The following is a 24,342-nucleotide window of genomic DNA, read 5'->3' on the forward strand; positions in this document are numbered from 1 at the left end:
AGATCCCATCAGATATGTAGCTTCAGTAACTCAGATGCGTGTTGAAACGGCTACCTCAGCCACCCTGGTTTGCTCTATGGGATTCCTGTGATATTCCTATAAGATTTCTTGATATTGCTCTACCTTTTACCCTGTTTCCGCCCTACCCCTGTAATCAATAAAGTTCTCCTTTGTGACCGGTGTGGAGACTTATTGAGGGTGGGTCTAAATTATGCCAAGGAGGCCCCTTAGGTCGGTGGACTGAGGGAGGCTTCCTAATCAGCCCCTGACTTGGGGAAGTGCCCCAAGTGCTTGTATTGGGTCTAGCACCCATTGGACGATCAGGCCTGTGTTTTCCAAGGTGCGCAGAGCCAGAAGTGAGTCCAGAGCCTTGGATGGTGGCAGCGGGAACCCCAGGCTAGCGGGTGTGCTCCAGGGAAGGGGTCGGCCTAGGGGCAAAAGGAGCATTATGGAGGATGCTTCGCTTCTGGTTAACACCTGGGGTGTGACTCCTGGATTCAGACCCAGGTTAGTCATCCCACAGGATGTTGTTCACTCGGGACACTTATCCAGCACATTAATTCTGTCCCTACTAGGGCTGGGTCTAAATTGCAAGGCTTGGCTTCAGTACTGATGTCTCTCAGACTTTTAGCACGCCAGGGACAGGGATTTCTCCCTTCGGGAGGTGCAAGAAGAGCATCTGCTGGGCTTCAGGCCTGCAGACTGCATGGTCCTTTCTGAGCCGTGGAGCATTGGGCTCCGTGAGCAGGGTCAGAGGTACAAAAAAGGCGAGTCTGGCTTGGGGAGGAAAGATCGTGCCTAAATCCTGACCCCTAATGGCAATGAGAGTGAAATGGCTCTCGACTGATGCTGGATTTGCTTTCTATTGTTGTAACCTTTTAAGTTTCCGTCGTGGGCAAATGTCTTGTTTCTTAAAAGCAGCACTAACTGCATAGGAGCTCAGAGAGTATTCCTAGTTCGTAGTATTCATCGTTGTTCATAGAGGTACTGGGGCAGGGGCTGCATTTAAGGACACCGTAAATGAGCTGTATCAGGCTGCAGAGCACGGTGGAGAGAGGAGGATTCAGCGGTTCAGCACGCCGCGCTTTCCTGTACCACCTTGCGGGTGCAGCTCGGGAAGTCGCAAGCCCTTGTTTTTGGTTCGAAGCGGGCACGCAGCTTGCGGTTATGCCACGCTGGGAAAAAGCAGCATTTCTTTTCCTTTCCGAGGGGTCCGGGAGTGCTCCCCCGGTGCAGTGTGAGTGTCAGGATACGGATGGGGCAGCAAGGTGGGGATTGTTGGGTGAGAGAAAGCTGCTGTCGAACGTGCTTTACACGTGGCTGTTACTGCAGTAGTGCCCGAGGTCCCCGCTGAGGACAGGTCCCCGGTTTCTGAGACGGTGGCAGAGCTGCAATGTTTCCCCTTGATGCACCTGTGACCCACCGAGGGCAAAGAGAAGCACAGGTACGGAGAGGAGAGGAGCGATGACTTGCCCAGGGTCACTCGGCAGGGAGTGAGCCTAGCCCTGCAGAGTCCTGGCTCCTTCTGTCTGCTCTCGAATTGGGGTTAGCACCAAGTAGAGCAGCCGCGAGGCTGCACGCCAGCATCCTGGCACCTCTCTCCAGTCTCGGTGTCTCCAGAGCCTCCTGCTTGAGCAGCTCCATCGATCCTCACGAATGCGTTGCTCTCCCTCCTCCTGCCAAGCAGTGCTGTTACAGCCTAACGAGGGAGCAGACCTCCGCGGAGGGAGGGAGGCGAGGCAGCTGCGCAATGGGTCTGGGTGTCAGCGCGACGAGGCTCCGTGTTCCCGGCGGCGTTGCGACACGCAGGGAGGATGCAGCCAGGGAGAGGGAAGCGGTAGCGAGTTTGCTCAGCTAGCTGGCTCGGGGATCTCGCCCAGTCAGCACAGCTGTGGGAGAGGAACCGGCGGGGCTGGGGAGGCAGAGGAGCGGCTGCCTGGAGCTACAAGGACACTTCCTCCGCGCCAGGCAGGAGCGAGGGCGACCGCGGAGGGCGGTGGGCGCTGGGGTGTCCCAGGAGACGGAGGGGATCTTGCAGCAGATGGGAGCTGCATTTTTGCTGAGAGGAGCCGAGCGCTTGGCTTTAAAGGTACAAGAGGTGTGTGGGGGGGGTGCTGCTGGAGGGGGGCAGCAGGATGCTGGGGTACAGCAGGTGCCCACCCTGAGCCGCCCTTCCCTGGCTGGGCCAGGACTAGCTGCTTGCTCATTGACCAGGGTCTTGAAGGGAGGCATGGAGACGACTGAACCCCACCCTTGCGGGCTTGTTATGCCAATAGCAGAAATTTGGGGCGAGCAAGGGAGGGAGAGGGGAGCAGCCGGGCATGTGTAGGTCTCAGTCTTTCCCTCTCATTGCTCCAGCCGGGGCGCCAGGCTCAAGGGAGGGAGCTCGGTGACTTCAGGCCAGCTCCTCAGCTATATCCCACGCAGGACAGACCCACCCCTGGGGCAGACAGGGAGCTCTCAGCCTGCACAGGAGCAGGTGCTGGTGCACCGCTGCCCTCCCATCTCCCCGCCGGCGGGGGCTAGCCCCCTGTCCAGGTGAGGCCCGACTGCCTCGGGTCCCCTGGGCTCCCCCCAGACCCAGCGCGTGAGCTGGGGACATAAGGCGATGCGGTGGACATCCCCTTTGGTTATGCACTTGCATCATGATGGGGGATTGAGCCCTTCCATCCGCTTCTATGGAGAGCGATGCCGACTGGCTTCTGAGGTTGCTGTAGGACCGCAGAAAGTCTCTACACCATGCTGTAGTGATGCTTCATAGCTGAAGGGAGCCGTGACTCTTCTCCCAGGATAGATCTGCCTGATTGAGTCGGGTTCCTACAGGGCTGGGGGGAGAGGATCGCTCCCTGAGGAAGGCTGGGAGGATGCAGGGTCCCCCGGGCACTGCCGGCTGTGGTGCGGGAAACCCAGCCATGGGGCCACCCCTGTGTCATCTCATCACTCTTCTCACACCGTCTCTGTTCATCCTAGCCTCAACCCTCTCCAGTAGGTGAGATTTCAAACCTGGCTCCCTTTTGAGTGCTAATGGGTCTTGCACAGACCCTTAAAACACTCTCAAGCCCTGTTGTGCTGGCTGGTGAAGCTGGTGTGCTTGGCAAATGCACGGTTGCAGCTGGCATGCCCAGCCAGGGCCTAGAGCTGAGTCTTCCAGAGGGTAGAAAATGCAAGAGGCAGTCTTATAAGGAATGGGGTTTGTGCCTAGTTTTTGGCCTTGCAGTCAAGTTACATTAGGACGGAGACCAGAACCCAGGTCTTCTGAGTGCCAGTCCGGTGCCTTAGCCGGTATCCATCCTCCATGAGGCATGATGTATGGCCACCGTGGTGGTCTCTGGCCATAAATGAGACCTGCTTTCTTGGCCCTGCTTTTCTTGGCCCTATCTGAAGTGTGTGCTCAGACCTTTCCTGCCCAGCTTGGAAAATTTGCTTCCCCTCCGGTGCTGCACATCTAGGAGCCAAGCATGCACGTGGGTGCATGTGTAACAAGCTGTCCTGGGGCCATCAGTGGGCTTGAACCCAGGCCCTTTGGAGCATGCTTGAGTATAAGGAACGTCGCTCTCCACTGGAAGCAGTAACAGGCTCATTTAACCTTTGCAGGGACCCACTGCTAAATGGGGAGCTGGTGCGTCTACACTGTAGGTGGAGGCCAGCTCGGGCACCAGTAACAGTGAAGCCACCGCAGGGCTAATGAGCCGGCCAAGCTCACAACGAGGGTCTCAGGTGGCCTGTGCTGAATTTGCATTGCTGTGCTTCCCTGCTGCCAACCTAGAAGGTGCCCCCCTCCTTCAGTTGGGTCCCCCCAGGCTGCAGTCTCCGTGTGGGTTGTGCATGCTGGTGGAGCTGGCAATGCTAGCTGCACGGCCTGCCCTGCTACCACACCGCTTGCATGAGCGGTGCTTGCTCTGAAGAGGCCCTCAGACTATTGGCTTTGCTCCTGTCCAGCTTCACCCAGCCCCCTGCTAACTCAGCCTGACCCGGTGCTTTGCTTTTCTTGCTCCAGGCTCCTCTCGGTGGTCAGCAATGGAGACGTGGTGGGCAGCTCCCAGTCGAGGACCCGCACCTTCAGCTGGAAGAGGAAAAGCTCCCGGCGAGGTAGGGGCCAGATACCTGCGTGGACTCCACGGATGGAGAGCGCCGCACCTTTCTTGATACAGAGCTGCTGTTTTCTCGGCATCCATAGGGGAGCTGGCAAGGCTTTTCCCATCCCTTTTCCTCTTCTCCTCGGGTGGTAAAGAGGCAACAGCCCTTGGGATAGGAGGGCTGTGGGGCATCTCTGGGACCGTGACTCACGGGTGGGGCAATGACTCAGGGCCTAGATGCTTCATACCATTTAACTTCCCAACCAGATGTACTTTATGCTGGTATCTGGAGAGGGGAGGTGTCCAGCTCTCCTGGAGGTAGCTGTCCACTCCTTGGTTATGTTGGAGCAAACGTACGCCCAGACCCTTGGACTTACCAGTGTTACTTTGCCTGGAAGAAGGTGTTGAGGGCTCAGAGGGTGAAAATGGGGAAAGGTCTGAACCCAAAGGCTAGTCTCTATTTAGGTATCCAGGTTGTAGCCGTATTGGTCTAGAGGAAAAAGCATTCAGGACTCATGGTTGAGGTGATATCTGTTATTAGACCAACTGGATTTTTGCAAAAATTCAATAATAATAATAATAATAATAATTTATTTATTTATTGGTGCAAAAATCTAGTTGGTCTAATAAAAGATATCACCTCTAGCATGAGTCCTGAACGTTTTAGTCTCTATTTAGGGCAGTTTGGGGCCGTAGATCACGTGGGACTTGATCTCTCTCTCTGCTGAGTTGGAAGGCCCTGACCTGAGCACATCTGACTTGGCAGCCCCAGCCTCCCGCTCATCAGAAAGGAGACGGAGCCAAGCTGTAAAACCTACATACCGAGCTGGAGTAATCCTTGCAGAGGAGTCTGACACAAGGGTTGCATTTAGTGTTAGCAAGATATTGTCCCCCCGGCATCGAAAAAGCACCGAGAGCAGCGCGCTGAAAAATCAGGTGTTCAACCAAGGCTGAGCAATCTCCATCGTCCTGGGCGCTGCGCACGCCTCAGCGAGGCCGTCCCTGCCCCGGGGCCGATGATCTAACAGGACAAGGGAGGGAGATGAGTCACAGGGAGGTGAAAGAGCTGGGCTGCCAGAGGCAGGAGCAGGTCTCGGGGCTCCTGACTCCCCATCCAGTGCCTTCCCCATCACGCTGCGCAGGCTCCTGGCAGCTGGGAGGACAAGTCGGATGCAGGAGCTCTTACGTGGGTTCCTCTCGCTGGCGGCGTGGGCTTAGCATGTCCTCTGCTGCTGCTTCTAGGCGACCGTTTTGAGTTCCCGGCACTGGAGGAAGATGTGATCTATGATGACGTCCCCTGTGAAAACCTGGACTCGGATCAGTACGGTATGAAACCTCCCCAAATGCTCCCTCTTTCTCAACTTACCCCCTCCCCTTCTCCTGCCCACCCTCTCATCACTAAAATGGCCCCATGTGTGGCTGGGGTCTCTCCCATCCCCAGTGCTTGGTGCCCTGATGAGGGTGCTGCCAGGTGGGAAAGGTGACGTCTTACCTCTGGGGAAAGGGAGGCAGAGGGAAGGGAAGTGGCTTGTCTTGTGTTCAGAGGGACCGTGATCCCATATCTCTGCTGGGGTCCTTCAGCCTGCATGGTGCCTGGTCGGTCTCTCCGGAGGCAAGGCCTGCAGCAGGTGTAGGCTGGCATAGCTCGGACTTATGCAAAGCCAGGCCGGCTTGCTCCTGGCAGGACCAGAAAGTCCTCGGGGTCTCCAGAGGTGCTGATTCACTCTGGAGGAAGAGGCTGTTGGCTGGGGATGGGAGGTGGAAAGAGCCATTAGGGATTACCTTCCCTCTCTGCACCACTTTCATAGATTCATAGATGTTGGGGTCGGAAGGGACCTCAATAGATCATCGAGTCCGACCCCCTAACTTTGGAGAGATGCGTGTGGGATGGAGCCATTGGCTTTCTCATGCCATTAATGTAATGCGGCGCTGGGTCTGTACCAGCAACCAGCAGGAGCTGGATGGACCCGGCTGGAGCCCAGCCACGGCGTCGGGGGACTCTGGGTTGTGTACGTGGCCTGGGGGCGAGGAACAGCTGCAAGGATGGAGGATGCATGGTCTCGGAGTGGGTGACAGTGGACGGGGGCTGATTTGCTAAGATGAGCCATGAAAGGGATTTTCCAGGAACGTGGGTCCAGCGCTGTCTCGCTCCAGGTGCAGATGGCTCCCAGACCTTTGCCACCACCGCTCAGAGCATCATCCAGCGGCGGTGAGGCTGGGATGAGTCCGCGAGGTGAAGGTGGAAGCAGGGCTTGGCACTGATGCTGTGGCCTGCAGCTGGCTGAGAGCTGAAAGGCGAGAGGGAGAGGAAATGCACCCTCAGCACTTCTAGCTTGCACAGGTCGAGATGCCCTTCACATGCATCCTGTCCCCCTTGCTCGCATCCTGAGGACCCCCAGCTCCGAGAGGCTCCAGCGGGTCTGAACCCAGGCAGGGGCAGGGAGACAGTGTGTCGGATGGCTCCATCGGCCCCTCCCCAGGTTAGCGCTGTCCTCCCTGCCCAGCCTTGTCTCGTTAAGCTCACAGAACAAGCCGGGGATGGATGTGGGCTAACCAGCCACTCGTGCTGTAAAGATTTTGGTGTCGGATGGTCCCCTGTCAGCTGCTGAGCTGGAGCTGACCTTGCAGATCTCCCTCTTTGGTTTCCAGGTGTGTCTTGTCTCCTGCTAACAGGAATTCGCCCTGCTGCTCCCCCCGCCCGGAGAGCCAGCTTGAGTCTCCGCACCACTGAACTTGCTGATACAGGATCCTCTGCCACTGGTTAAATAGCACTTGCTGGAGGAGGAGTGGGGGTTTCCCAGGCAGCCTGCACCAGATGCTCAGAGCAGCGTAGTTATACCCCGTCCTCGAATCATTGCATGCAGCTTGCCGTCCAGCGACCTGCTCTGTAGGCCCCTCCGTCACCCAGAGCTCCCTCGTTTGGCATGTGCATCCTCTTCTCGTCCAAATACCGCTGGCCCAAAGCTGGCTTGTCTTCACAAAAGCTTGAGCTAAACTGGCAGAGGCTGGATGACAGCCCTTCTTGGGGTACCCCTTGTGCCAGCTTGCTCTATGTACCTGGCTGTGAGGGGTGCCTGGGTCCCAAGAGGCTGGCACGTAGAGCACCTGTACTCGCCTTCGGGTCCAGTGAGGCACGTGGAGATTGTAGAGATTTGCATTCACTTCTGGGCTCTGCCACAGATGCTTTGGGTGGTCTTGGGCAAGTTACCTAGCCTTTGTGCCTCGTGCCTTGGTTGTCAAAGGAGTGATAATATAATATTGCAGCTTTTGGCTGCTTAGGTGTGGGGGGCAGCCTGTTGGCACGGGTCTTGTACAGTACGGCTCCAGTCTCGGTGAAGGCCCCTAGGTGCTGGCTTTGCCCCTCTAGCATGAGGCTCAGTGGGTGGGAAGGCTATCGTGGCTGCTCTTTGTTTGTGCCTCTGTGTCCAGCTGCACCGGATACCTTCCCAAATCTTTTAGGGAGTTGTTTTTCTGCATTTAAAAATAGCCCGGTGACTGCAAACCCGTGCTGGACGTCAGCTTAGCATTCCTGTCCACCCACATTCCTCCCAGCACATCTCTTCCTCCTGCCGGGCTGCAGACGGAGGCCGGGTCCCTCCCTAGCCCCTGGCACAGATGTTCCAGCAGTGGAAAAAGCTCGGCTGTTTCCCTTAAGCTAGAAAAGTGAGAGCCCATCACTATCCCAGAGTACAAGGAGCATGTTGTATTGGATGCATGTCAGGCCTGCATGGGAGGACCAGGCCCAGGTGTCTCCTGGCACCTCGGGATAAAGGGTCCAAAAGGACACAATGGTTAGGGCAGGATGCAGAGGGGAGCCAGCAGACCTGGCTGTCTTCTGCTTTGGCAGGCTTTGGCAGGCTTGGAAATGCAGTGATGGGATGAACAGAGCGGGATGCGGTGAGAGCTGTTGCATTTCTCTCCTCCTAATTTGGTTCTTGGAAACTCCTCCGTGGAGTGAGGTGCTGCATGGACGCACGTGGTACGGATGTGCAGTGCGTCCCAAGGAGGATTCGGGGTCGAGGACCTGGGTGCCCCTGTGAAGGAGGCCGTGCACCTGGCAGTGTCTTTGGTGCTGGAAGTTGCACTCAGCTGACCCTGGCGTGTGTGATGCTGCAGTAATTTGGGGCATCTTTTTGTCCTGTCTGCACAATCCCCAGTGTAGCGGGGTCCTGGTCGCTGGTGTTCAACCAGCACAAAACACTGACAGTTAAACCAGCGCATTTGGTGTCACTCGGTGTAGAGGGACTGCCCAGTGTTGACCAGGTCAGGTATTCGGGACTCGGCCGTAAGTTGTAATACCTGTCGTCTCAGCCTTTTCCCATGGGCTTCCAGTCGCTGTTTGTAAAGGCGGGATAAGGAGTCTTCCTTTGTCTGGCTGCTCTATTGAGCTTGCGATGTCTTTGGGCCGGGGCAGTGTTTCTTACTGATTTGCTGGTAGAGCGCTCAGTGCAGTGGCATCTCCTTCCCATCACAATGGTCTCATCATGATAATTAATAATAATAATGATAATGATATGCTTCTCTCGAGATGGAAATGATGCTTTTCCTGCCTCCTCCCCTTGGCCAAGAGGCTTTCCTGCCTGGGGCTCTGCAGACTTATCATCACTTTTATTAGTCTCCATTTGCAGTAGCTACACCTTTTCCACCCCAAAAAGAGAACGAATCTGTGTAATTGTGGCAGCGGAGTGCCCTCTGCTGTCGAGTGCACACACGCCTGCTCCCGCAGCATCCTGCAGTTGTGCAGTTATCGTCGTTTGAGTGGGGGGGACCCTTGGGTTTTGTTTCTTTGTGCAGCCTTCAGCATTGCTCCTGGTGAGCTCTCTGCATGTATAGGGGAGGACCCCCCCACCTGGGCCTAACCCCCATTTTGCACGCCCACTTCTCTCATCAAGTTTCTTACTGCGCCTCTGGGGCATGGAGGCCTGGATGGCCTGTCTAGGAAACTCGGGAGCCTTTCTGGGTGCAGGAGTCTCTGGCAAATCACTCCCACCCTGGTCCATCCTTGGGGTATGTTGTGTGGCTGCTTGAGGCATGGGTGTTAAGAGGACAACCCACCTGCTCCACCCTGTCCCCCTGCCTTAATGCAGCTCTGCAGGTGCTGGCATGGACAGGCAAGAAAAGACCACTGGACTAGCTTGTTCCCCTCCACTTCTTTCCCCACCACCCCTTCTGCCTGCAGGGCTATTCCCCTACACTACATATCAGTCCACTGGCCTTCCTGCTTCTATGGATCCATTTAATGGTGGGTAGGAGATGCTCTTTGGTTTTGCCTGGGCATGATTTGCCAGTGTCTGTACCCATAGACCCAGGAGTCTGTCCTAGGTCTGGAGTTTGTCTCCCAAGGGAAGCAAGTATAGCGTGAGCCTGCCCGTTGGTTGGTCCCAGTGGGAGCTCTGTAGCCAGATGTGGGGTGGGGTGGGAGGCAGAGACACTGAGGCATTTAGGATGCATCTACACGTGCACTTTAATGTGCATTAGCCTATTTTAATGCGCATTAACACATCATGTAAGAACTTAATGTGCTTTAAACTAGGCTAATGCACATTAAGCATCACTTAAAAAGCATGCACTTTAGTTCATGCTTATTAAGGCAGGCTAATACACATTTCCCAAGTACCTCACAGTATAGGTACTAGATTTTAATGCGCATTAACTAAAGTGCATTCATGCACGTGTAGATGCACCCATAGTGTTGAACTGCATCCACTGATGAAATGCCTCCCTGCGTGCCTTTGCCAATGGTGCGGTGGTCTCTCCCCCTCCAGGGACAGACAGAAACCTGATTTACGAGGACGTGCATCGGGAGGAGGGGCAGCGGGATGCCCAGGATCTAGGCTGGAGCTCCAGCGAGTTCGAGAGCTACAGCGAAGACTCCAGCGAAGAGATCAAGCCCGAGGCCGGGCCTGCCAAGCTAAGAGCATCCTTCCAGCCGAAGGTAACAGGCGGGTAGCATGCCCCTCTCCTGGATGGGGCTGGGGCAGGAAGGGCAAAATGGCTTATCAGCCCCTGTGTGACAGCTATCCTTCATGGGCAAGGGGTGGGGGCATCGACCGCCCAACTCGGAGCAGTGCAACGGGGGGCTTGGATTACCTTGGCTGTATCAAGGTGGTTTGGCTTGGGAATTGAGGTGCTTTCTAGCTTGGCTTTGGGTCCCCGCAGCTGCAGCAATCCCTGTGCATGGAGGGGGACGTGGTTTTGGGAGCTCCGCAGCGTCCCAGAGACGGGAAGCAATAATGGACTAGGACCCCCCGGGTTCCTTCCCCAGCTTTGTCCCCGGTCCCCCCCCCAGCAGGCCAGAGGCAAAGCTGGGGAATGAACCCAGGTCTCCCAGGGTGCTGAGGTCTTCTGAATAAAAAAGCATTGTTTTTTGAGCAGATGGATTGATATCTGGGAGGAAATGGCTTGATTGCGGGGGGTTGTGTGTGCATGTGTTAAACACTTGTCCAGACAAACTGAACTGGGAGAAAAAATGAGTTGGTCTTGATGAGGCCACTGCTGTCCCTGATTTAACAGAGGGTCTGGCAGGGCAGATGGCTGAGCTGCACTTCCTAAGAGATGGAGGCTTGCTGGCATGTCCCCTGCTGCCTTGTGGGAGCTCTCGGCCCCTCCGCGGTCCGGCCAGCTCCAGCCATCCAGGGTGCCGGCAATTGGGTCCAGCTGGCTGCAGGGCTCGAGGCCCATGGAGGTGCCCGTGTGCCTGGGCAGTCCATGGTATCGGGGTGGCAAGTATCCCACCCACGCAGCTGTGGGAGGGGATGTCCCAGGGGCTTGGTGTCTGGTGGGCTTTGCTTCATGGCTGGTCCCTGCAGAACTCCTTGAACTGACCGACCGGTACCACTTCTCTTGCCGTGGGCCCGGCATCCTTCAAAGCACTCCTCGACCCCTCGGGGTTGTGTCAGGTGCATTGCAGACACCCCCAGGAAAGCTGTTGGGCATGGTCCCCTGGGGCAAGATGCTCCCCTGCGCTGACCACTGCATCGGCTCTCGGGTCTGGCATGCTGGTTTCTTGGAGGGGGCAGGTGAGGTTTTGGGAAAGGAGAAAAGCATGGACCCTGACCCTCTCCAGAAGCATAAGTGTGGGGTATTCTGGCCTGTGGCCGAGAGATCCTGCCTTGAACCCTGCATACAGCACGAGCCCACGTTTCTCCCTGCCGCTGCCTGCATTCAGGCTGCTGCTTGCACTCGCCTCCATCCTCTGCTTTGCTGCACGCGCTGGGTTGTGCCGCGCGGCGCCCGGGGCAGGAGCTGACAGCTTGCTGAGCAGAGCTTCCAGCAGCTTTTCTGGGAATGTCCTCCCCTCCACCCTCTTCCCCTGCTTTCTCAGCCCTGCATGGCACCAAGGAGTTTGCCCTCCCTCCTCCTCACCGTCTGCAGGCTCCGCGGAGCAGTCTAGTCCCTGCAGCCCACCGCCCCACGTGGGGGGACGTTTCTTGCATCTCAGGTGGGTTTTGCAGCCTCACATAGCTGCATTAGCCTCTACTGAAGGGGGTCTACACCCTCTATAGCCTGGCTGCGGTGTAGACCCCCTGCATCTGGCTCATCCAGAGGCTTTACTGGGCCAGTGGGGCTGTGGCGAGCCAAGTCCGTGTCTCACGAGGAGTCGGGACATGGAGGTGGCTGCTGGGCTGGGTTTCTACAGGGAGAGGTCGGGACAGCTCCAGCCTCCTAGACAGCATGTCCCCTGGCCTCTGGAGGAACACCACTGCCACGAGCCTACCCGGCTTTGTGGGACGGTGGCCGGGTCTTTTGCTAACCTGAAGCATCGTTTGAAGCCACTGGGGCAGGGCAAGGACCGTGTGTCCCAGCCCTTCTTGGGGGTATCATCTCAGGCTGTCTCCCCTCCAGCGTGGGGGCTGGCAGAGGGTGGAGGTGCCAGGGGTTTCCCATCGGCATTCGGTCTAGCCCCACTGCCCAGGCCTGCGAGCTTGCGGCGACCGCTGCTCCGTGGATTGTTTCTCCTCCTCTCGTGTTTGGCTGCTTACCTGAGTCTCTCTTCTCTGCCTCTCTTCCCTCCTCCTGTTGCTTCTCCTCCTACCTGATTGCTTGGGGCGCAGCTTTCTCCAGACCTGAATAGGCTAAAGGAGAGATACGCCAGGACTAAGAGGGACATTCTGGCTTTAAGAGTTGGGGGGAGAGACATGCAGGAGCTGAAGCAGAAGTACGATTGTAAGGTACTGTCTCTCCTTCGGACTTGTGTGTGTATATATATATATATATTTAAACCCTCTTCCCAACTGCACCTGGGTCTCATGCTTTCTCTGTACAGCAGTCTCTGCTCTTCTTTCTCTGCATCGGGGGCTCACTTCAAACCGCGTCTCCTACCAAACTCGTGGCCTGGGCACACGACACCATTACATCAGCGTAACCCACCTATAAACTGGTGCAAAGAAAAAAAAACCCAGCCGAGTGGGCACACGAGGTCCAATTTTACCCCAGCGTAACTGGATTAAATCTGATGTAGAATTACCATGGGAAAAATTGGGGTAAAACTCCACCAGGGTCAGTGTTTGTCCACAGCTTTTCCTGGGATAGTCTCTTGCTCCATGCGAGCTCTCTGCTCCCAGGCCATGCAGTGGGGCGGTGCTGCAATGGCTTCTTACTGCTTGCAGCTACCGTGGGAGCTGCTGGTCTGTCTGCACCGGGATCCAGAGTGCAAACTGGAGGTAACTGAGACCGGAGGGAAGGTGTGATGTGTCCAGACCATCCCTCTGCAATCTGCCAGGTGCCTAGCTAGTCTAGCAGTGTGGGATGGGCATTGGGTTGCAAGTCCTGTTCCTGGCTCTGCCGCCGACCCCGCATTCGTGCTGCAAGCCGAGGTGTCTGCAGCTCAAGGAAAAATACCTGAGCCAGCCTGGGTGCCGACAGCAGTGTAGAGACGGCCTCATGGGGATTCAACAAAGGTTGCTCGACCCTAGCCAGGACCCTGGTACATACTGGGCAGCCTGGTTTAGCTGGTCCTGTATGTTTGATGGAGCTGCAGGCTCACCTGGGATTGCAGCGGAGATGTCCCCACAGTGTGACCAAGTCATGGCAGCTTCGAGCCTTGGTTTAAATCTGCAACAAAAAATGTGGGGACTGCTTCCCTGCCTCCCCAGAGCCCTGCCTGACCTTTGAGAGCGGCTCTGGCTCTGGACTGGACTGTGACAGATGGCATCTTGAGTGTCCAGGTTTGAGCCCATGGGACATAAAAGCCCAGTAAAGCCAGGGGGTCTTTGTTCCAAATCACTTGCCCTGCCCTCTTGCAGCTGGCTCTGTGGGTCCTAGGGGGCCATTACTTCGCAGGCATCATTACTAATAGCAAGGTTTCAATGCTTGGGTTTCCCCCCTAAGGTGGAATAGGACCTGTAGTCCCTCTCCCACCTGTGTTGCCTCCTGCAAAACTAATGGGAGGAGAGGAATAATTGGGTTTTCAAGGCTAAGCTGACTGGAGGGATGGCTTCAGTTGTGTCTGCACCCAAAGCCCCTTAGCTCATGGGCAGAGGTGCTTTTCACTCGAGCGGGCCACCCTGTCCAGGAGGTGTGAGCTACAGCCTCAGGGAGCCCAGCTTGTCCTCTGCTCATCTTGTGTTTTGTGCAGCTAACACAACCGCTCCACGCAGCCGGATTAATGCATGGGCAAACTAGGCACAGGCCTAGGGCCCCAAGTGAAGAAAGAGCTCAGTTGTGCTTATTTTGCATATTAAAATTATTGAGTGGAGAGAGATCTCGATATCAAGATACCTCTCCACTCAATAATTATAATATACATAGTATTAAGTGTAGGGGCCCATGAGTTGGCTTGCCTAGGGCTCACCACGGCCCTGCATGCAGCTCATGCATTCTTCTGCCGCCTGGCTCCTCTCGCTCGAGCGAGGCTAATTCCAGCCCCGCTCACTTGGTTGTGCAGGGAAAGTGGGGCTAAAGTGACTGGATACTTGTAGGACCTCCAAGGTGCCATTTGCACATGGTCCATTTTCAGCCCCGCATGCAATGATCTGAGCAAGAGGTCCCCAAAGAAGTAAATGGAGCATCTTGGAGGTTGCTCTATGGGAAAGGGGGGTGATTTCTCCATGGTCGCTATTGTCAGAACACGCAAAATATTATCAGTCACACTTCATGCTAGGGCTTTGTTTGTAAAGGGTTAGTCAATGGGTAGAGTCTGGGTTAGTAAAGGGTTAGTCAATGGGGAGAGTTGCTTTATAATCATTTGTTATGCCTCCTTCTGCTGCACTAACACCTGCTACTTGTGTCTGCAACATGCTTCGCGGTAGAGCTGGGTGAGCTTTTTGTTTTGCGAGCGCTCGATCTATAGCAAAAGCAGATGCAAAGAGACCGAGATGGCTCACAGGTTTGGGTTGCACTTGATGAGTAGTTTTGGCTGGAAAAAAAAGAAGAAAACAGTGAGGGGAAGAGTTCAGAAAAGTCAAAATTGGATAAAATAGTTTAAAAAAAACAGAGAGGGAGAAGGGTAGAGAGAGAGTATTGATGACCTGAAAACAACACTGTTCACTTGCATTGACCCAAACTTGGTTTTTTTTTCTCTTCCCTTTTACTTTGGCTGCTGAACTGAAAGCTCAATTATTCACACCGCTCTACTTAGAAGGTTTCATTAATCACTTAGCAAGCCTCTAACGGGCCGTTTATCAATCCAGCTCAGGTGTGAAGTGTGATGGTATATGTATCTGAGCTGTTGCTCAAGACTCCACATCAATATGCTAGCCTATCAATCCCTCATCAGAGCAGTGTATCCTTGCTCTGGACTCCACCTTTCATCCCTGGTGTTTAGGATGCTGCCTAAAATATTATGGGGGGGTGGATAACAGTTGGGTATCTCACACCTCCCTTAGGCCCGTGTCCACCTCTGCAATTTCTAAGCTCTCCAAGTTGGCCGAAACCATCATCCGTGCTGCAGTACCTTTCCTCCACGGAAGTTATTTGGGGCAGCATCTCCGAACAGACCTGTTCTTGCCCCGAGCAAAGTCTCAGTGTTGTTGTGGGAAGATGACACCAGTCTCTGCACGGAGACGTGGTTTCAAACCCCGCTATCTATGTTGTGACGTTGCAATCCTAAGGGCGCCTGCGAGAGTCTGAATGTCATTGCTTTTGGGTTAGAAAAGCTCCCCTCCCTGCCGTGCTCATCGCATGTCCAGCAATGGCTATTCGGAATGCCTCTGGATGTCCCTTATCCCCTTGCAGTCCTCTTCCCCTGCTTGGCCCTGTTCTCCCTTGTGTCCCTGGCTGGTTGCAAATGGGCATTTTGCACAGGCTGCTGCTGGGTTTTTCAGGTGTGAATGCAAGTCTCCTCCGAGTGCAAATAGCTGTGACTTGCAGGTCCCCACGAGGCCTCCCTTCAGCCGGCCATGAGCATCCCCGCTCATTTCCCATAGCATCCACTCTGCATCTGGTGCACAAGCCAGGCTTGCACATACGAGGGGACAGGCTCCTTGCTCTACTTCTTTCCCTTTGTCTTGCATGGCTGGCCTCCATGCCCCTTGCAGGAGCGCCCAGAAAGCCACCTTCCCTGCAGCCCCATGTGCCCAGGTGTGGTTATAGGCATTGTGGTTGTGCATATTGCACTAGCTGTAGCTGGCAGGGGGGTGTTTGGACACGGTTGCCACATGCCACCGCTCGGAGCAGCCTCCAAATGAGCGCTAGGCAGCTGTTGCACCTGCTTCCCAATGGATTGGCTTGTTTTCTGTACCCAAAATGAAGAATGCTGGCCCTTTTAAGATGTCGGATGGATGCAAGTGGAGGGCATCTACCAAAGTAGGAAGGAGGCCCTAAATGGGACACTGCCAGGTAAATGCATCCTGCTCCCTAAAGGTCCATGGCTGAAACTTTGCTGATGCTGGTCCCAGGCAAGAGACAGGAAAGAAACTGGAGTGCTTTTGTTCTCTGTCCCAATTGGGAATGTTGGAGTGAAAGGCGCAGGCAGGCCGGCAGGTCGTGATGTGGAGTATTTTATCTGGTCCACGTCTGGCCTGGGTTGGTAGGGACCAGAAGGTGCCATGATTTGAGGGTGATTTGGTGGTGCACCTGGAAGGAGCTCCTACCTCTTAGTCCAGGTCTTTGAGGACAAGGTTGGTCTCATCAGACAAGCCACCCTTGAAGCTGGCCGGGGAAGCCCGTGGTCTGTTGTGGAGCATGCGGGGTTGTGCAGGGCCAAGGGTTGAGGCACTGTTGGCCTGTCCTGGCTCTCGTGGACGCCAGCGGGAGTTCTGCTCTTGACTTTGGTGATAGCAAGGTTGGTCAAGGTGAGTGATGACAAAAGAGGGGAAAACAAATCCTTTTCACTTTAAAAATAAATGGAAACCGTGGAGCATCTGCTTCCTATAGGGGAGCCACAGATGAGAGCCTCCCTGCATGTATAGAGGAAGTTTTATACGAAACCCCCCTTCCAAAAGCATTGCGAGGAGCTAGGTGTTTGTTCCAGAGAGATTGAGAGTCAATAGGTCGCTATGACACCTGTCTCTTCAGTTGATTTGGGGGCCGTCAGTAGCATGCACTACTCATGTCCATCCCATCGCATTGCAGCTCTTAATTGGCCCCTTCATAAATAGCTCCTTGATGTAAAGTGTAACTTGATTTAAAAAAATAATAATAATACACCACTCTTGAAAGCTGTGAGCAGACCCAGTTCCTTTGTGCCTAGATCTTGGTCGTTTTTGTTTAAAACTGAACTTTAGGTGCTGAACTGAAACTCCTTCTCTTCCTCCGAGCATCCTCTGTGCAGCCACCCAAAGCGTGTGTGTGTGTGTATATATATATACTGGAGGGGGAACAGCATCCCAGTGCAGAGGCAGGGCCCATGGCAGGGGATTGAGAAAAATCGTTTGCAGCTTCATTGATCTGTTGTGTTTCTCCCTCCTGGTCCCGCTCAGATGACTCAGCTGATGAAAGCTGCACGCAGCGGCACCAAGGACGGCCTGGAGAAGACCAAGATTGCGGTCATGCGGAAGGTGACTTTCCTGCATCGGAAGGAGACGCCAGGTAACTGTTGCGAGGCCCGTTCCTCTACAGAGAGAAGTTGCTTTGCACCAAGAGAAAGCCCTCTATGTTCTTTTATTCATAGAAAGAAAGCCTAGTGCCAGGCCACACTGATGAGTTCATTGCCACTAGATACTTGTATCCCCCTTGATGCAGTTTTCTGTTTCCTCTTTGCACTTTTCTGCAAACTAAGCTGCTCGGCTTCGATTTTTCTCGTCCTCTAGGATAGCGTTTCCTAAAAGGCTTTTAATCTTTGCAAGGTGGGATTTGGATCCCTGCGAAAAGTTTGACCTTGACCATAGGAGGAGATCGGCTGCATCAGGGGTTTCGGCAGCGCGAGGGGGAAAGGTTACGTGTCGCAGAGGTGGCTTTTAAAGGGTTCCTTTTCCTCCAAGCCACGGGATCCTTTTTTTCATGCTGCTCCTCCAAACCACACTAACTCTCAGGCAGTCAATACTGGGTTTCCAAATGCATCCACCTTTTGGGGTCTGGTCATCAAAGGCACTCTGTTCGCTGCTAAGCACCAAACTTCAAATGATTGATTGTAGCCTGTCGGGTGTTGCGCTCCCTTGAAAATTCGGTAATAGGTGTCCAGTCGCTTCAAGCCCGGATTCCAGTTCTGGATGTTGAACGCTTGAAAATCTGCCCTTGGTGGTTGGTAATCTTTATCTTCCTGGAGGCAGCAGAGTTGGGGAAAACGAAACCTGGCATTTTTGGCCTCCGACCTATCTGCCACAGGCTCTCGCTGTCTATGCCTCTCTCTTTTTGAGATGAATTTATGTTCCTGTTTTTGCACAGTGCATTGCTTAGATTGCTGTTTCTGAACTGTAAAAATATGTTGGGGCAAAACTTCTGCTGGCGCAACACCGTTGACTTGGCTGGAGTTAGTGCCAGCCGGGCTTTTGGCCCTCAATGACTAAATCTGGGTCTTCCCCCTTCTGCCATCTGGGTCGGTCTATTTACAATCCTCCGAATTGGTGCTGCATTTCCGCGGGGATGATGGGGTGACAGAGCACATGGGTTCTTGTAGTCATCTCGGGGGCAGAGGGACTGGTTTGGAGCTGGGCGAGGGAGCTGTCATCTCTCCGGTAATGGGAAGGAAATGCAGAAGGCTGGAGGGAGGCGCGCTGCCCGGTCCTGGAGAGGGCAGTGCAGGAGTGCGTGCCACCAAGAACTGCCTCTGGCAGGACAACGCAGCTCGGAGCAATGGAGCTGTTTGCCTTTGAACCCTTTGTGCAGCCCAGAGATGGGAAAGGGAAAGGGTTCACCTAGCATTCGCCCCCTTGCAGCCCTCCTCCTCTTCAGTAGCATCCTTGCAATGCAGGGGAAGGAGGGCAGTGCTGTGTGATCAGCTCCGAGCTGGGACCTTTGCCCTGGGATTGCTGCAGGCTGCGGAGAGGCCCCCAAGGGCCTTGAGGGAGGTATCTGGTGACCTGTACCTTTGCACAGAGGGGCTGAGATGGAGGCAGCACAGGGATTTTAGCACCCTGATTCTCATGGAAATTAAGCCCCTTCGGCTTTGCAAATCCCAGCCGGGGGCTGCAGAGATAGGGAGTCCAGTACACAAACAGCACGGAGGCAGCAGGGTCCTTCCACCGCCGTAGTGCATTGCTTTTTAGATACGATTTTCCCTTCAGGGAGCTGTTCTGTGTCGGCTGGTCCAGTCCCCGTGTATGTACGCCGTGCTTTACAAACCCAGGCGAGACACGTCGCCCAAAGAATGTAGTTTTAAATAAGAAAACAAAGAGAGAAAAATCCCCCCAGCATACCAGGCGGTGATGTTTCCATAGAGGGGACGTGCAAGGATTGCAGAGAAAGGACCAAGGCAGGGGACCAGCAGAGCCAGGCTGGATGCTGCCTGCTGCTGGTTCTGATGTAGGGGTGAGGAGGGTGGGAGGAAGGCAGCGGAGATGGAGAAAGTGCAAACCTCGCCGTGCATTTCAAAGGTGCCCCTGGGACTTCCAAAACGAGGCAGGATTTTGGCCCTGTGCGTGCCCTGGACTCCGTCTCGGGGTGCACCTGGCATGATGAGCTCTGTGTTGGCAGAGATCTGGGGTGCCCATTGAAGGGGGAGGCAGTCCCCATAGGGTAGGGCTGTGCCTGGCATTCAGTGCTCCATATCCATGCTCTTCTCCATCGCCCAGGTGGATTACCTAGTGGTTAGAGCAGAGGGAAGGGAGTCCAGGTTGCTGGCTTCTAGCCCTAGGCTCATTGTGTGAGCTTTGAAGCAAGTTGCTCCCCGCTGTCTGTGCCTTGTCTTCCCCATCTGAAATGCTGAGACCTATTTCAAGGGGTGGTGGGAGTTCAGGGGGTCCTAGAGGAGCCCAAGGCATAGCTAGGACTGTCTTCACAGAGAGGCTCCCAGACCGGTCACTGCTGCAGCCGGGGGAAAGGGCAGGGTCTTTATAAGGTACTGGTTGAACGGCAAGGGGTGTCCAAGGGCTAAAGCAAAGGAGAAGGAGCCCGGAGAGCATTTAGGGTGACCTTTTTCCAGGCCAAGAAATGCCCTGGATGGCAGATCTACTTGGGGTAGCGCCTGGCTTGCTTCTGCCACCCCTGCCCGGGGGGCGATCTCCATGCTGCTGGAGGGCTTGGGGTCTGGTCCAGCGTTGTCAGGCTGCAGGGTCCAGACCCGAGGAGATGCCACACGTGCGGGGAGCACGGCATCGCACCACTGATAGGGGCTGGGTCTTAAGGCACCGTATCTCTGGGAACATCGGGACCCAGATCCGTTCCCGGTCTGCCCCTAGCAGGGATGGAAACTCCGGGCAGCCGGTGTCGGAGCAGGGAGCCGGCGAGCTGAGCCTCCCTTCCAAAATTAGGGAAGGAAAAAGGTCACTCGTCTGTTTTAGAGCCAAGCAGCTGGTGTATTCCTTGCAGCCCTCTCATCTCCCTGGTTACTAAACCCCCTCTGTCTCTCCTGCCCGCGGCCGCCCAGCGCGTTCCTCCATGGAGTGACCCTTCCTCCTCCCGGGGTTTCTATTAATAGGCAGTGCTTATACCTCGAACCAAAATGGGAACTGGGTTGGGGGGAAGAGGAAGTCGACAGACAGGCAGCGTTAGAGGGGGAATGCAGAGGGCATAATGTGGAAGAAACGGCACTCCATCGAAAATGGCTCGATTCTGGCCCGCTCCTCTTCCTCCTCCTCCTCCGTCTCGGTCTCAGGTAAGGGCAGGTCCGTGGGCTTGAGCTTCCCCTGCGCTCGGTTCGACAGCCGTGTCGCTTCTGCGGCTCTGCTCCCTGCGCGCGCTCTCTCTCCGCCTTGCGGTTTCTCTCTGCGCGGGGCTATTTCCCTCTCGAGGCTGATTTCCCAAGGCTGGGGCAGCTCCTGCAAACCCCTCGTGGGGTCCGGACCTGCCTCGCTGTTTGAAATGGATTGCAATCTTCGGGGAATCCAGGTGCCTGCTTTTAAGGACTCGACCGGGTGTCTTTGCTTGGTGATTGTGGCAGTGCAGGGCCCGGAGGGTACGCGGGGCGCAGGGGTGTAGTGTCCCCCAGCAGAGCCCAGGCTGGCCAGGCACCCCCCAAAGGGGACTCGTTCCAACCTGAGCTCTCTGGTTCTCCCAAGCTCTCAAATTCCTCGGGCTGGCTCACGTAGCCCGGTGGTGTCTGGTGTCGGGGTTCGGGTTTGGGGTCTACCAGAAGACCTGGTTTGCACTAGCCAGTCTTGTAATGCACAGCTGCAGGGAGAACCACCCCTGCCTTACCGACAGCGCAGGCAGGGACTCGACCCTGCCCATCCAGGCTGCCCCATGGCAGTCCCGTTGCGGCTGCGCTCGAGCTTTCGGAGGGAGAGCGAACGTCCCAGGCAGACGGGGAGGGTGCGGCGTGCCCTGACCGGCCCTGTTGCTGATGGAGATCAGGCGTCAAACCCCCCGGTGCTCCCGTCTCCCATGGAAAGTCTTCACCATGCAGCCAGGAGGGGTGCGCACCGCCCGAGCCGTGCCCAGGAGCGGTGGGGAGATGGTCCCGGGGGCAGCCCCCGAGGCTTTGCTCTGAATCGTAGGTGGTGGTGGGTGACACAAGGCTGATGCAGAGCCTGGGGAGGAGGATCTTCCCTCTCCTCACCTGCCTTAAACCATACGCTGGATCCAGCCCTGTAGTTGTGCTAGCAGCGGTGCTCACGGCTCGCGTGTTCCCGTTCCAGGTGACTCGGAGGAGGAGGACACGGGGTTCCTGGAGGTCACTGTCACCGACATGAGACACCCGCCTCCGGAGCTGGGTCCCATGCCCGAAGGACTAAGCCCTCAGCAGGTCTGTGCAGGGATGGAGGGGCCGGATGCTGGCAGTGTTGCTCCCCCTGGATGGAGGGGTGATGTGGGGAGAGACAAGAGAAACCTTTGATGCTTTGAGGTTGCAGGGTTTTTGCAGGGAGCGGGGGCAGTGTTGTATTTTGGGGGCTTGGATAGAGCTAGGCAGAGGTCTCCTGTGTGGCAGGATGATCTGCCCCACTGTCTCAGCTCACAAAGCATCTTATAGTGGTGGGAGCAGGGGGTGTGGAGAGCTAGCACCAGCATGTTGTTAAATCTCATAGCATGCGGTGCAGCACGTCCCGGGGGGTGTTACTGAAGAGCAAGTCTGCATTGAATGGGAGCCTCGAGGACCAGTGCCCAAGCTTTCCAACAGGCTGGGGCTTGGGGAATTGGTTGGATGTGGAGTAATTCCCCCTTGTCTCTCTCCCTGCTTGGGGTTTGCATGCAGTTTCCCTGGCGTGGGTGCATTGAGTAATCGCTTGACCTCGCCTCCTCCACCCCATCCGTCCGAAAGGACAAGTCAGCAGAAACGTTCTGCTTCTTTTGCGTCGTGCCACCGGGCATCAGGATGAGTCAGAACAAGCTCTGCATCGCTGCACAGATTGACAGCCCCTTGCTTTTTCCTTTTCTTCCCATTTTTTCGTGTTGTCCGACTCCCCGCCGGCCTCAGTGGTCTGGAAAATGGGTGCATGGGAAAGCGCACGCAGGTTCTGAGCGGGGTGGGAGCGGTGTGCAGGTTTTTGAAGTCTGCTCCAATCTGGGTGTTGCAGGTGGTTCGGCGCCACATCCTGGGCTCCATCGTGCAGAGCGAGGGGAGCTACGTGGACTCGCTGAGACGCATCCTCCAGGTGACCATGTTTACCGAGGCGGGTGGAAGCGGCCGAGCCCCGTGCCCGGAGAGGACGGGATGGAAGGGGCAAGCCCCCCTCCCACTGACAGGCTGGGAAGGGGGAGGAAATGGGGGCAGGAGACCCTCCACAAGACTGCACGAGAGCTTCAAAAGCAGGCAGGGGCCTGGTAGCAGTAGCAGCCTCTGCCCTCAGCTAGCAGTGGGGCGAGCCGCGATGCAAAAAATGCAAAAAAAAAAAAAAGATGGTCCCTGTCCCTGTTGTCTCTCATCTCTGTATAAGGAGACAACAGATGGGGGTGATATGGGAGCACAAGGAAGCAATGCGCATTATTGGCTGGCGTGGTGGGCTGTGGGTTTGGTGCAATCAATTGTTTTCCGAGCTTTACAGAGAAGGAGAGTTTTACGGAGGGAGGTTTGGAGTAAAATAATAGGAAAACAGGGTGGGAAGGGCTCAAGGCAGGATCATCCCTGATTACACCATCCTAGCTGAGTCTTTGTCCAATTTACTCTTAGATGCTTTCACGGATGGAAACTCCCCCCCTCTCTAGCACTAAACCTCCCTCCTGATTGGAAAACTTTTTCTACTAGCCAGCCTAAATCTCCGTGTTGCAGCATAAGACCATGCATCCTTGTGCTGTCCCCTGCGGCCCAGAGACTAGTTTATCACTGTCTATTTATAACCGCCCAGCATGTATTTTGAAGTCTGTTATCGAGTCCCCCCCTTACCCCTCCAGTCTTGTCTTCTCCTGACCAAATCGTCTGGAAATGTCCAGCGTTATTGGGAGTTATTGGTGGAGGGAAGGTGTGGGGGTATCGTGGAAGAATCTGTTTTATTTGCTTTGGGAATAACGAAGCCAATTCAGTTAGTGGCAGGGCTGGTTGGTCCCACGCAGGATTGGGGCTGGTCATGGGTGCTGTGAAACGGTCTTAATAAAGTCCATCAAAGTTTGGGAGAAGGATCGCAGCAGGATTTTGCATTTGACTGATGTGGAGCAGAAATGTGCAGCCCAGGCCAAGACGGTGCAAAGACCGGCAGAGCTGGGCACCCTCCACACTGATGAGCCCTGGGTGGATTGCAGGGGGTGGCGAGGGGCAGAGGGGAGGGAAGGCCCTGCTCTGACCACCTTGCCTGGCCTGCAGGATTACAGAAACCCCCTCATGGAGATGGAGCCCAAGGTCCTCAGTGCCAGGAAGTGCCAGGTGGTCTTCTTCCGCCTCAAGGAGATCCTGCAGTGCCACTCCATGTTCCAGATCGCCCTGTTCTCCCGCGTGGCCGAGTGGGACGCCACCGAGAAAATCGGGGACCTCTTCGTGGCCTCGGTAAAAGCAACCCCTGCATCCCTCTGCCAAGCTATCCCAGCTTCTCCTCCGCCTCCCCCCATTCCTGACATGCATCCCCTCCCTACATCCACCATAGCAGGGAGACTTTTGTCCGCCGTCTGCTCGGAGAGGTCCACGAAGCCTCCCTGGGCCCGTTGGCCATGGGAGGAGGCCTCGTCGGGTCCATTTTGGACTTGGCAGCTCCGCTGAGTTGTTGACAGGGGAGTGCAATGCCGACCTCGATGTCAGCATCTTGTGACTCCGGTTCCCATGCGGAGCAGGTGCCAGAGACCAGTTGAGCCTCGGGTTGACTCGTCATACAAATATAGACATCTGTGGCGGCACGGTCCATCCCTGCCCCCTTTGGAGCGCCGTCTGCTTTGTGGGGTCACAGTCAGCTCAGGCCTTAGTGAAGGACCTGAACCCACAGTTTTTGGTCCTTGATGCAACCAACCAACTCTCTGTCCAGAGTCCTGTGTCACGAGGAGGTGGAAGCCCATGTGTAATGCATCCCGACCCCCTCGTGCAGTCCCAAGCTCCCTTCTTACCCCGGGCTTGATGGCAGTAGCATCCTTGGGTGGGCTTGCTGCGTGCAGACACTGTAGGCGGAACTGGTTTGCAAACTGGTGGCCACTGGGCATCTGCCAAGCTCTTTCTGGAGGTCTGTGGTGAGTCGGCGAGCTAGATGTGGCTGGCCTTTCTCTTCTCTGAGTGCTCGGTAGAGGAGCTTGGTTCTCACTCTGCCCTCTCTCTCTCTCTCTCCTGCCTCGGTTCGGTGCAGTTTTCCAAGTCGATGGTGCTGGATGTGTACAGCGACTACGTGAATAACTTCACCAGCGCCATGTCCCTGATCAAGAAGGCCTGTCTCACCAAGCC

The 24,342-nt window shown here is 55.6% G+C and overlaps 1 protein-coding gene across 3 annotated transcripts in view; it reads left to right on the forward strand.

Moving 5' to 3' along the window:
* Positions 1-24,342, forward strand: part of ARHGEF10L (Rho guanine nucleotide exchange factor 10 like) — a 100,683-nt gene that overhangs the window by 16,366 nt on the left and 59,975 nt on the right. Inside the window, exons 4-12 of one of the 3 annotated variants that reach the window (XM_006034739.3) lie at positions 3,998-4,089; positions 5,319-5,402; positions 9,842-10,011; positions 12,131-12,247; positions 16,937-17,045; positions 21,191-21,297; positions 22,067-22,144; positions 23,287-23,466; positions 24,248-24,342. The exon at positions 24,248-24,342 is cut by the window's right edge and continues 17 nt beyond it. In XM_006034739.3, the coding sequence (XP_006034801.2) occupies positions 3,998-4,089; positions 5,319-5,402; positions 9,842-10,011; positions 12,131-12,247; positions 16,937-17,045; positions 21,191-21,297; positions 22,067-22,144; positions 23,287-23,466; positions 24,248-24,342 (1,032 nt within the window). Of the gene's footprint in view, positions 1-3,997; positions 4,090-5,318; positions 5,403-9,841; positions 10,012-12,130; positions 12,248-16,936; positions 17,046-20,037; positions 20,209-21,190; positions 21,298-22,066; positions 22,145-23,286; positions 23,467-24,247 lie in introns of those variants that run through there. The other 2 variants (XM_025216806.1, XM_025216807.1) reach the window with 2 other exon arrangements.

This window comes from Alligator sinensis, unplaced genomic scaffold, assembly GCF_000455745.1.
Source record: "Alligator sinensis unplaced genomic scaffold, ASM45574v1 scaffold1782_1, whole genome shotgun sequence".
NCBI classification, from domain to species: Eukaryota; Metazoa; Chordata; order Crocodylia; family Alligatoridae; genus Alligator; species Alligator sinensis.